Source organism: Buteo buteo, chromosome 25 (assembly GCF_964188355.1).
Source record: "Buteo buteo chromosome 25, bButBut1.hap1.1, whole genome shotgun sequence".
Taxonomy (NCBI): Eukaryota; Metazoa; Chordata; class Aves; order Accipitriformes; family Accipitridae; genus Buteo; species Buteo buteo.
Genome location: NC_134195.1, coordinates 6304451 through 6317124, shown reverse-complemented (window position 1 = coordinate 6317124; position 12674 = coordinate 6304451). Strand labels below are relative to the sequence as shown.

General features: G+C 41.2%; 1 protein-coding gene across 1 annotated transcript in view; it reads left to right on the top strand.

Annotated features, from left to right (window-relative positions):
• SLC9A4 (solute carrier family 9 member A4) overlaps window positions 1–567 on the top strand; it is a 35668-nt gene extending 35101 nt beyond the window's left edge. Inside the window, exon 12 of the mRNA XM_075057228.1 lies at window positions 266–567. Coding sequence (XP_074913329.1) covers window positions 266–567 — 302 coding nt within the window. The remainder of the gene's footprint in view (window positions 1–265) is intronic.
• Window positions 568–12674: the final 12107 nt, after the last annotated feature.

Below are 12674 nucleotides of genomic sequence, written 5' to 3'. Positions count from 1 at the left end.
ATGTGCTTATTCACTGAGGTCTCAGGGTACAGGCAAGATCAAGAAAATCTTTTAAATATCGGCTTTGGGATGAAAATAAAAATTTAGGGTTATTTTTAGTTCTTGACTGCCCTTTTAGTCTATAGTAACTTAAAATGCTTCACTTCCAGGGTTTGAAACCATAATGCTGCATTGTATTGAATACCCTTTAACTGTCCTTGCTGATTCCATGGTGTTCCTCTTTCCTTTTCTTCAAAATATGAATTATTTGACTGTTTTCCTTCAGATCACCACAGAGGTGGCTCTGATGCTCCGTTCCCGGTAATGTTCAGACCCCAGCCCCGACTACGGCCACCTGAAGCAAAGCACCGCCAGGAAGAGCTGATTCCGATGGCACATTTGGATAGACGAGCGGGCCCATCCAATGTGTCAGCTCGAAGAGGAAATTCAATCGGCCAGCGCCGTTTCACCAGAGCAGACAATCTAGCTCTAATGCCAAAGTCTCGATTCACTGTGGGAGAAGTAGAGGGGTATGAGTCAGAAGAAGAGACAGAAACGATGGCACCAGCCAGGCCATTAGACATATGAGGAGCAGCGAAGAGCAATGTTTGCGTCTCTAGGGCCCTTTGGGCACTGCTCCAGAGAAAATAACAAAGCTCTTACATGTACCAAACCACAATTTTCCTTTTGGGACAGCGCACTTGTTCTCATATCACTTTCAAGTGCTGTATCAAGGTACTTAGTGGCTCGGAGAAGACTCAAATTCTTACATGTTTATATCAAGACTTCTTTCCCACAAACCACTGCAGGAAACAGGGGAACATAATCTTCGTAGAGGTTTGGACATGGGTTTAAATGACAGTAGGTGGGCACATGCAATGGTATGGGTGGAAGCTATTATTGCCTTCCTCTGTTCTGTACTATGGCCTGCATCCAGAAGAAACACTGAAGAATGTGCTTGGCACGAGCCCCCAGATTGGTAACTTCAACTTGCTGAGAGCTTTTGACCTCAGAATAGCTGAGATATTCCAAGAAAGAGTTAAAAAACCAGGCATTATTAGGGCACCTAAATGTCACTGAAGGTGCCTAAACAAGTACTTAAGTCAAAAGGATTTTTAGTGGACATTTTCAGCACTTGGGAATCTCTTGGCATCTCAGGTTTTGGCTCTGCAAAAGTGCCTAAAGTCAGTTGCTGTGGTGGTCGTAACTCCTGCTACTTCAAAAAGTTTCAACATGTAGGCACCTATCACCCACCTACAGCTGTTTGGGATGAAAAAAGGAGGCATCCTGGTACGTACAAATCCAGAGGACTCTTCAGGCAGGGGTGCTGTCAGGATGCCTTTTATTTGCAAATGTGGGATGGCAAGAATGTACACAATATTCCTGTGGTCCAGCAAGTGGGAGGCTTCATTGTAGCGCACCTAACCTCCGTTCCCCACTCCCACCTCGCCAGAGGGTGCCCAAATAGGTGGACCACTCTTCACACTGAAGCTGGACCAGCACTGCAGATAGGAAGCAAGAAACTGGGATAAAAGGTAAAGGGAGCCTAACTTCATAGCCTGCTGGCTAGCAGGAAGGAGAGACTCTGTGTTTTGCTTCCAGTTTTTTGTAGAGTATCTGCCTATATGTTGTACAGAGAAGCAGTTGCAAAAAAACCCCAGAAATAACCAGGGGGACATGCACTGGAGCCCGTGACCTCCCAACCTTCCTACTGAGGTAAGAGAAGCAAGAAGCAATGGTCTTGAGTCATTTTGGATAAAGTCTAAAATCCCAGACACCTAGTTCCTCTGGCGGAGCTCTCTCCTGCAAAATGGAAGCAGCATTGCCACTGTCATCTGTTTCTTGAAACTGTGGGTGAGCTGATTTTATCCAAAGGGGTGATTTGAGTCCAAAATTCCATAAAGCCACCCTCACAGCTGCAATGAAATCCACAGCTGAGAAATGCACAAGTTCAGTCATGTTTTCTTCAAGTTTCCCTCTCTATCCTCCACTCAGAGCTTGCTTAGCTGCCCAACTCAAGGTCTGTAAATGCTACCATAAGAGTCAGAGAACTAAGAATTAGAGATAGCAGTGCCACCTTTATGTTTCTCTTTTTTATATTGCTATTAAGCACTTGTATGTCCTGGTCCAGAAAAAACTTTTATGTGTAAGTTATGGCTTCACATTTCTTGAAATGGAATTCCATTTCAGGACAGGTAGCATCTAAAATTACAAATTTGAAAAGTGGCACCAGAGGGAAAAAATAAAAGCCCTTTCCCCCCTTTTCTCATGTTTGCAGCTTTTCTGTTTAGCAGGTCATAATGAATCATCTGTACTGAAATTGTACAAAGCTTTATGAAACTTACATTCTGTTTGCATTTCCTCGTTGTGCCAGAGAAAATATACAACTTCCTTTTATGAAAGTAGTGGCACATTATTAAAAGAGGGTAGGATTTGCCTCTTGTACTGACACCGAATAAGCAATGAAATACAGTTCTGTACCTGAAAATCAACAAATAAACCCAGCTCCACAAAAGATGAAGTGCTCCATGTAGTTTTTAAACAAAAGCCTTGTGCCAGATCTCAATATTGTAGCAAGTTATATTGACATATCATAAATCTCAATGCAAACAGTATTTCAAGAAAAATACAAACTCAGCTCTTAAATTACACTGTGAGCTACCAAGTTGCCATATGAAATTTAATTAAGGGCAAAATCAGCGCCCGTGTGAGGTGGTCTTTAGGCCACCGAGCTGACATAGGTGCACAGAGTGGGGTGACGGAGGTGTGGGACCTGCTGCTGTGTCCCAGAGTCGGGAGGGGGTGGGATCTCCAAAACTGCCTGGTGGGTGATGTGAACTGGAGGCAATCCTTGGGGACAGCGATGGAGAGAAAGTGGAAATCTGAGAGGAGGGTGAAGAAGGGATAGCGTCTCATCTTCAAAGGGAAGCACAGGAGAGAGATTAAACAGAGGAATTACTGTGAGCTGCAAATGCAGCATTTCCTCTTTAAGAAGATTTAGTCAATGGGTTGTCTGGGAGAACTGGACAGATACACACTGTGTGAGATAAGGAAGGTTAATAGGATATCTGGAGTGGCATGGAAAGGGACTAGACATACATCATCAGAGGAGTCCATGCAATTTGGTCAGGGTATGTTTGACAGGTATGTTTCATATTGACTCCCAAATTCTTTACTAAATATTATAAAAGTCATGGAGCATTTATATAATGATCCATTGTAAGTAGGGAGCAAAGCATTCAATTTCTAATGACTGTTTATATTAGGAATAGAGAAAAATAATCAAGTCTTTCTAAAATATAAATAAAACTAGTACATAGCTGGAGTCAAACCTCCCTCTCGGTTCATTCCTAATCTTTCCTCTGACGAAATCAGTGAACCAGATCTTCAGAGGGTGTAAAGCCATATTGCATCTAGAAGTTAATAGAGGTCTCCCAGCTTTTGCAGTCTGGCCCCCAAACTTGTAAAGTCTATTTTTAGTTTTCTTTCCTAGCAATTAGAAAATAGGACTGAAAGAAAATTTCCTTCTGTGCCATTAGTTGCTGTTAATGGTTTTGCTGGCCATGAGCCAAGAAGCAATGCTGCAGATGCCTGTATAAAATATGTTCTAATATATAAAGTTGCACTGTTTATTGGTTTTCATGAGTATTTCATATTTGTAGACAAATAAGTTCTCCTTAAAGAAACACATTGCTCACGTTTTAAATAGCAGTAACTACAGCAATGTTTCGCTACTAGTAACTTACTCAGTGTCTATAGGCTCTCAGGCCTGGTCCATAAAGAAAACTGAAGTGGTTTAGGACATGAATTTAAATCCACTGCTGGTGGATTTAAGTCCTCATGTGTGTGGGCATTGTTAAACTCCTTAACCTGGGCCACATCCAGGAAACTTGTGCTGATAATTTGCAAAGGTAAGTTAATTCAAGATCTCCTTTTTTTTAGACTGGTACGGCGCTATTTACTGGGGAATTTAAATTATACTCTAATATAAGGTGAATTGGCACAGAAAACTCATTCCCAGAAGGTGAAGAATTATTATTCAAAATCCAGAAAGGAAATAGGAACTTAGGGTATTAAGACTATTTTCTTGGGGCAGGAGGATAGTGCAGGACAGGTGGGTTTCAGGAAGGAATAATAATGAATAGCTTGTACCTTCACCAGTAGAGAAAATAGGAGATATCCTTGAACAGAACTTGCTAACCAATGAGAAAAATAAGACAATAATAAGAACAGTCATAATGAGAAAATATTTTAATAGTAAAAGCAACAATGGTCAAACAGAATATTGCAGAAAAAGCGGGGGAGTTATCAAGGTCAATAGTACATTATGAGCAACCGGCAATACTTTCATATTTATTGCATGGTGTGATTAACTGTTAGATCATGTTGTTCTTGCTGCAGCTGTTACTTTTCAACCAACATCCCAGGCAAGTAGGAACGTGTAGTAAAAGGAGAATCTCTTCCTCAGAGAGCTTACGGTCAAGGATGCAGCAGCGAGGGGAGCGCCGGCAATCAGGACGCGATAGCAGCTAGCTCAGGGAGTGCCCACGCTGTGACCTCCAGAAATACCAGTTCACCCAACAGAAGGCATTGCCGTGGTGCCTCTTCCAGGGGGAACGGTGCCCACCGGGAATGTCCGCAACCGCGTCGTCAGGGCTGCCACTGCCGTCTGTACGGGAAAAAACGCGCTGCTATGTGATAACACCAGCGAGCAGGTCAGGGAAGGATGCTATGAAGGACCTAAAAGGAGTTTGTGTGTCACACGAGGGGAGGGCATCGGCGAAGCAGTGCAGAAGCAGGGGCGATAATTCATCTCATAGCGTGGCTCAAAACTCAAGTGAATGGAGCAGGCGTGTGTCTGTCAAAGCCAGAGAGGAGAGGGTGGGACAGATGGAAAAGAGCAAACACCCCAGTGGGAGGTCTAGATGGACTGATTTACTGCTCTGCGTGTGGGCCAAGAAAGTAGGCCAACTTAAAAGACAAAAGTTAGGTCAGATGTGTGTAGAGCAATTAAGGAAGGTGATATGAGAGTCAGAAAAGTAGGTCAGGGTTTCGGGCTGGACAGGCTGGGAGGGAAGAAGTAACTGTGACCATCTTCAGCACAAGAGGGATGGCTTAATCCATTTTTACGAGCAAGGTAGAGAAAGAGGGCCAGTGATATCTGCAGGGGAAATCATCAAATTGCTACGGATGAAAAACTTGACTTTTACATAACAGCAGATGAAAATAATTGTGAAATTATTCTTATTTTCTTGCTGGTATGTTTGTTTTGAGAACTGACACTTCCAAGGTTTTTCCTGCAGCCATTAGACCCTGTAAACTCATGTTTTATTGTCATGTATGAATGGAAACTACTATTTAAAAGCCTGTGGGAGACTCTGGACAATAGAACAAATATTTCCAAGCTTGCTTTCTTCATAGGTACTTTTTCTAATTTTCTATCTACGTATATGGATACAACACAAACATTAAGAGTGGAAAAACAGATTACCTTATCTTTATATTTTGTTTGCTTTTTAGGTAGGACAATTACGTTTATTGTTTTGCCAAACTCACTGTACTTAAGGACTTTAAAATTAGAGGTGTAAGGTAACATGAGTAATATTCTGAACCAGTTAAGAGTACTGGAAATCTATTGAGCTAAATTGCCTGATGTATTTCCTTTTGAGAATCTGACTCAATGCTAATCACAAGTGAAACTCCTTTTTCTTTCCTGCTTTGGTTTCACAGGTGTGAAAATTAAAAAGTTAATATCAGTTCTTGTTTATTTCTGGTCCACCCTTCCTCCTGGAAAAATTTGAGTTTCTACTACCTTTCAGTCATAAGAAATGAGACAAGGACTGAAGAAAACAATGCCAAGCTCTGATTTTCAGAGTTTTCTTTCTTTGGCAAGGTAGATTGCAGGCACACCAAGAGTGAATGGCTGGTCCAGAGTAGACACCCAAACTGAACATCATCCCTGACTTTTTTTCTACTGTCCTTGCGGAGGCAAGCTAGGAAAAAAAAGTATTTGTCAAGAATAGCCACAGTGAGCTTGGGGCACAAGTATTAGTCATCTGCAAAATCTCTTTTACACATGCAAACACAGCTCAGATCATTAGACATCTGCTCAGTGCTTTCCCATCAGTAACTTATTCTGCTAAATACAAAATTATCATAAAAGAAGCTTGAAGTTAAACTGCTTTTCTTGCTGGTATTTATTTCAGGTGCTAATTCAGACTCATTAGTTGGTACTGGGCCTAACACCATTTGCTGCTTGCTCTGCTGTATTATCAGCAGTGGTAAAGGATGAAAATAGTGAGTTATGCACAACTATCAAAATAAAAGGGCTCTTATTTTTTTAAGATATCTTTGAATAAAACCTATAGCCCCCTACCTGGCTTTATTCATGCCTTTAGTTAAGGGTAAAGTTTCCATCACAGAAGCATGCACTGGGTGAGAAAACAATATATAAATGAAAGCCAGCTGCCCAAATATATTCATCTTCAATATGACATGATTATGAATATTGATAATACTTGCAGTGGTGCACAGTGTCTTCCAGGTGCTGTGTGAGCGCAAGGCACGGACAGTTCAGAGGCAGAACATCCTGGGAATTATGCCAGAGTTAAAACCCCACGTGAAAGGTGGAGAAACCTGCACAAAGCAAATGAGCCGTGCGTACACGTAACACAGGAACAGTGCCAGGAACCGAACATGAGACCCTGGTCCCTTGACCCCAAGTCAACCCTTACTTCCCTTAGGCTTTCAGGTGACTGAAACCTACAGAAAGGAACAAAAGAACAGGCTGAAACTGTTCATCCAGCTCTCACCACAAAAAGGAACAATCCGCACAGAAATTACATCGTGCACTGCTTCAAGCCAGGCATCAGGACCTGCTGTTTACAAACACTCAGTGTCCTGAAAGACATCATAAAATTTTGCCATATTTAAGATATAGGTATAGCATACATGTAATGTAAAAAAGATGTAATTCTTCACTTACTTTTTCCTAGTAGATTCCCTGTTGTTCCTTTTAAAAACCTACTTATGTTCTGCATGTTTTGCATAGTTACAAGAACTTGGTTAACATTGGAGGGGCTTGTAAGAAGTGAATATAATGTGGCAAATACACTTTTTCCTTGGAACCTGGAACAGAAACTCTTGGAATTTGCTTCTCCTTCTCCATTTTGATCTGATGAGGAAGGGAGGCTGTAGATGTTTAGCACAGGTGTCAGAGCTAGGACAAATCGCTTAGGGCTAAGTCATACACAGATGCCTCAAGCCATCCGAGTTGCCAGATTTGGCCCAGGAGCCCCTTGCTCCGTGGCTCAGCGTCCAGAGGCCAGGGATGCCCCTTGGGGCACCTTCCCAGCAGCTGGACTGCAGCCCTGGGGCTGGGGGCAGTGGGGAGCTGTACAAGGCACCCAACGTCACTTAGGGCATAAATCAGTCGTGGATGGCTACTTTGCAGTGATCGGATGAGCAGTTCAGCCTCCACTGACTCCAGTGGGAGTTCAGACACCTACCCCACAAGTAGACACCTTCATGGTGAACATCTAAACGCAGCTTACTGAGTCTGAAGTGGAATTCCACTGCCCTGATCCTTCAAGCGATTGTGGCACCTGTGAATGAAAAGCATCTTTTCAAAGCTAGGGCATTATGACTGCTTTAGCTTTGAGATGAATCTTCTTTTCCTCCTCAATAAACTAAACTATTTCTGGATGTACACATAAAAAGGTAAGATACATTTTTTTAAGTGTCTCCCTGTGTACAACTCCTATATTCTGTTTCTTTCTAAAGGACTCTCTGTCTGCAAGCGCATTTGGCTCAATCTGCTGTAATGGGTTTAGCAACAGAAAATTGCAAGGCTCACATTACTGCTGGCTCAAATGGAGTCTTTGGCTTGAATTCCTCTTAATGATAAATATCCAAAAATCTTTTCCCATCATTTTCATAAGTATGCAAACATAGATTCAAATGACAGTGACAACTGCTGAAAAATTTGTTAATCAAGTCCTAGCAATTTGAAGAAGCTCTTTCAGGAGCTTTTTTCTTATTTTTCCCTAATGCAGAAATGCCTGATGCTGATTTACCAAGCACTGCAGAGTAGATATAACAGCTGGTGCCAAGGCCAGATTTACAGGTCTTGTTCCTAGGTAATGAAAAGAAAGATAGATGTAATGGCAAAGCTCAAAACATCACTATAAACAAGTTTGCATGAATTAGGTTAAGTTACAAAGCTCAAAAGAGCTCTCTAATTCTTATTCTTATTCTTATTCTTAGTTTTTATTAAAATTTTCCTGTACTAGTCTCTAATGGATAAACAAACTCTGCTAGATGGGAGCATTAATTCTGCTTTATCTGCTGGAAAAGGCATGTTATCACCAAAGAGAAAAAGAGCTGCAGTGACCTCTGTTGATGGAATTAAGCAATGTATTTAAAGAGCCAAAAAGGAAAGGTGATACGTTCAAATCCTCTGCTAGGATTAAATACGACCAAACTAAACTGTGCTAAGAGGCAATGGCTTTCAGGTTGCACATGAAAAAGACTATTTCCTCACACCCACTGAAGTCAGAATCCTTATCAGTATAGTTGCCTTTAAAAAAATATTTTTAGACAATTTGTTCCTGTTTTAGTGTGGAATTAAAAACTATTGGCATGAAGACAGAAGACATAGCACACTAGGGGAGATGTGGTTTTTTGAAGTGCTGGACTGCATTCCAGGAGTTTATATCACCAGAAGAAAACATCTTGCCTGTACGTATTACGTGATCTGAATTTAGTGACCAGTTCCCTGTGCCAGCCTGACACACGGTATTCTTGAAGTTTTGAGGCAAAGAAGCTTTCCAGTTGGCGGGCTGCCTGTGGCAGAGAGAAGTATCTAGGAACTGTCATGCCTTTATGACCAAGAATTTGGAACATGTCTTTATTGGCTAGTTCTGATCCAGGAAAATAATTAAACACGTAAATACCCACAAGGATCTGAACCTTAATGCTTAACTTCAAGGTTGGGAGTAGTCTCAGTAAGGCCAAGCATTTGAGGATTGATCCTGCACAATTAAAGTTATTGAAATCAATAAGAAAACTTCCATTAAGAGCTAAGTAGCTTGTGGAAATGGGGGTATTATGTTCTTAATTTTTTCAGACTTGTGCCTTTTCTAAGGTCCGCTCAATATTAAACAGAGGCATAAATGAGGGCCAGGGCTTTGTACTGCAGTAACCAATTGGTATCCACACTGTTTGGCTTTTCTAGGAGCCACAGCAATACAGATTGGTAATTTTTCCTTCTGTGTCCAGTGTTATGGCAGGTCTGACCATGATCACAAAGCTGGGAGTTTTCCCAGTTCAGGTATTTTAATTTATTAATGCCTCCACCAGAGCCTCAGAAGATTTATTTTTAGTATACTTTCCAGAACCACTGCTGTCCCTCTGATCCTAAAATGTCCTTCTCACAAGAGACAAATGGATATTGGTAATGACACTTTACTAGTGTCCACTATGGTATCCTCATTCAGGCTTTGCAGAGAATAATTTCTGCAAGTAAGGAGGCAAAAACCCCAGGTTCATTCTGTTTTTAATAAAAAGTATGAAAAGCTGTACACAAAGCAGTATCTTATTTTGATACAGATAAAATCAGAAAATGAAATAATAATCAGTGCACTACGATATCATTAACTAGATAGTAGAAGTGTAATTGCTCTGCCAGTCTAAGAACAGCAAGATACACAAAATATAAAGTATTAAAATCAGTCCTAGTTTGCATATGTTACAGATGCAGTAAATGTTATGGCATCTAATACAAATTTCACAATAAAGCCAAATATTATAGCTACCTATTTGAGAACTTCAGGCTGTCAGGCATGAAGGAAGTATTGATGTATCTTCCATATATAATTAATGATCCTGGCGAAGATCTTTATTGACTTCTGGGAAATTAGGTCTGTTTTTTTTCACTCTGCATGAGTCTGACAAATTTTTGTGGAGAGTGGTCAGGATGGGAAGTACAGCTGGGTGGTAGGTTGGATCAAAGATTTCTTTGCCTCAGTATATTTGGCATCCTACAAAGACCTCTCTCTACATGTTAAAGGACTCCAGTTACCCACGCACTTGTCTAAAGGTAACCCAAGAAAAGGCTCTGTTTCTGAGAGAGTTTATACATTAAATAAATTATGTTAGAATAGCACATAGAACCATTCTATATAAAGAACAATTATTTTCTGCCAAGCTTACCTTGTGATTGGACAATTATTTTCTTTTAGGTTCCTTGGCATAATTCTAAAGTGAACATTTATAATATTGTATATAGCTACAACTTTTGCACTGAAGGCTGAAATCACCCATGCTCTAATATCTGTGATAAAGATGAGTCCCAGTTCCACATGTATTAGCTTTGCTACCTCAGGTTTAGGAAGCAGATTGTGACTCAAAAGGAATCTTATCAAAATATCTTATTGCCATTTTTCTACTGTGCATTCTTATTACCCAGCATTCAGGCTTTGTAATTTAGTTATTTTCCAGTTTAATCTTACAGTGCATTTATGAACAAGTTATTTATGTACCAGTCTTCAGAGGTCAGCTCTTTTGGCTTATCTTATAGAAGAGAAAGGAAAAAGTCAGCAGTCATCTTTTTTTACATCTGGAAAAGTATCTTTTTTCATACAATTATAACTGTTTGACAGGAATTTGCTCAAAGTTAAAGAATATCTTTGGATGGAGATTAAAAATGGAAAATTACATCTTCAGAGATGTACTTTTCTTTAAATTACTAGTATGTGAAAACTGTTTTGGAACTTTAATTGCTGCTACAGACTTACTACAAAATAAACTTTGCAATAAACCCTGGCTGATCCTTATCTATAACCAAAAATCTCCACACTAGCAAGAATATAATATAGGGTGAAATCATATTTGGATTTGGATTTTTTTGCAACTGAGTTCAGCAAGGCAGGATTTTCTCTTTCAAACAGCCCCAAACTTCTCCTCCGTGCATGTGGAGATTATCTGGATCCTGCAGTAATTGCTGGTTGGGTCAATCGCTTGATTTTTTACAGCGAGGAGACTTACATACTTTCTGGTTTTGGCCTCACACAGAAGGATTCGGGCATGATTTCTCAGGGTAAACTGGACAGTCAAACCCAGAATTTGAGTGACCTTCTGAGTTAGAAGCCAGCTTCTCTGCTTAGTGCCAGCTCGGTACCCTAACAATTATGCCTGTTTCCAAAAACTGCATCATAACCTGCCATTCTTTTGACCATTGTGATTTTGGCAATTTGTGTATCTCTGCTCATCCTGTTTTGGCATGCTGCAGGTGGGACAAACCTGAGGCTCAATCCCAGGAGAGAAGGCTTTGTTAAAAGCTCCCAGAGTAGCAACCACTGCAAAGTTGATAGGTAAAATCCCTTTTCATCACAGAATGATTGAGAAGGGACCTCTGGAGGTCATCTAGTCCAACCCCTCGTCCATGGCTCCTTTCCCCTCTTGTGAGTAGTCACTTGGAGAAGACCTGGACAATGCACACAGCCACAAGTCTAGCAATGCCCAAAACTCATATTCCATCCCAGCGCTGTAAGAAAAAAATCATGAAAAGAGGTACATTCAGTGAACAATGAGGGAGGAGGCACCTTGCTCAGCTTGGCCCGTCATTTTAGCAGCAGCAGCAGGACAAATGAAGGGTTGGAATCCCCCACATCTGGCTGCAGATGTGTGTGCCAGCCTATAACCCCCGGCTCCTTTCATGCTCAGCTGTAAGAGGCAGCAGCTACAGGCAGTGATTGATGGCCCCGTACTGCAAAGCAACCAGCGGGCCCTTTGGAAGTGCCTGCTGCTTTCCAGGAGCCCTAAATAGAGCCCAGGGTGACAAGCTGGGCCATAGATGCCATTGCTAAAGGGCAGATGAGCCACTCTGTAAATAAAATTATGACTACTACTGAGGAGCTGAAGGGGCTTTAATAGATTTCGGTCTTTCTATGGGCAGCATCTGTACACGTTTTATGTGATGCTAGGGCTGAAGTTGTAAGCAGTTGTTAAAAGAGTTCTGATACTTTTTGCTGGAGTTCTGTACGCAGATATTTGCATTAGCTCTAAAAAAGCAATTTCCAGAACCAGAACAGCTATATCAAAATCTGTATCATGAGCCCTGGGCCCATCCATGTTTGTCTAAGAAGCCCAGCTACCTAAGAACGTATCTGCCCACACGTGTGCTGTCCTGAGGTAGTCTGGGAATCCCGCTACCAGGGCTGGACTACATACAGGATCAAAAATTTGTTAGTGCCTCACTGCTGGACTTCATGCAGCTTCAAGTCTTCAATTGACTTCTACAATAGAAAACACAGGTCAGAGTGATTCCTCTTTCCCCTCTGAGGTTTTTCAGATAACTAGCTGCTCTGGTTTACTTCAAACACTGTGGGATGGGTTTTGCTACCATTACAGGACTGGCACCAACATGCTGGTCAAGCTGAGATGAGAACCAAACTGCTTATGTGACAAACTTACTTCACCACAAGACAAGCAGAGGTTGATTGCACAGGACAGATATGCAGCCTCTGCTCCTCTCCTCAGAAGTGGCAGTATTACTTTCTTGGCATTTTCTAAGGTACCTGCAAACAGAAAAGGGGATTTACTTATCTCTGTATATCAAGAGATGATAACCCCTTTTGCCAATTCTGTTAGAAATTTTGCTAATTCCATTTTTTGGCAGTACATTCCTTCCTCAG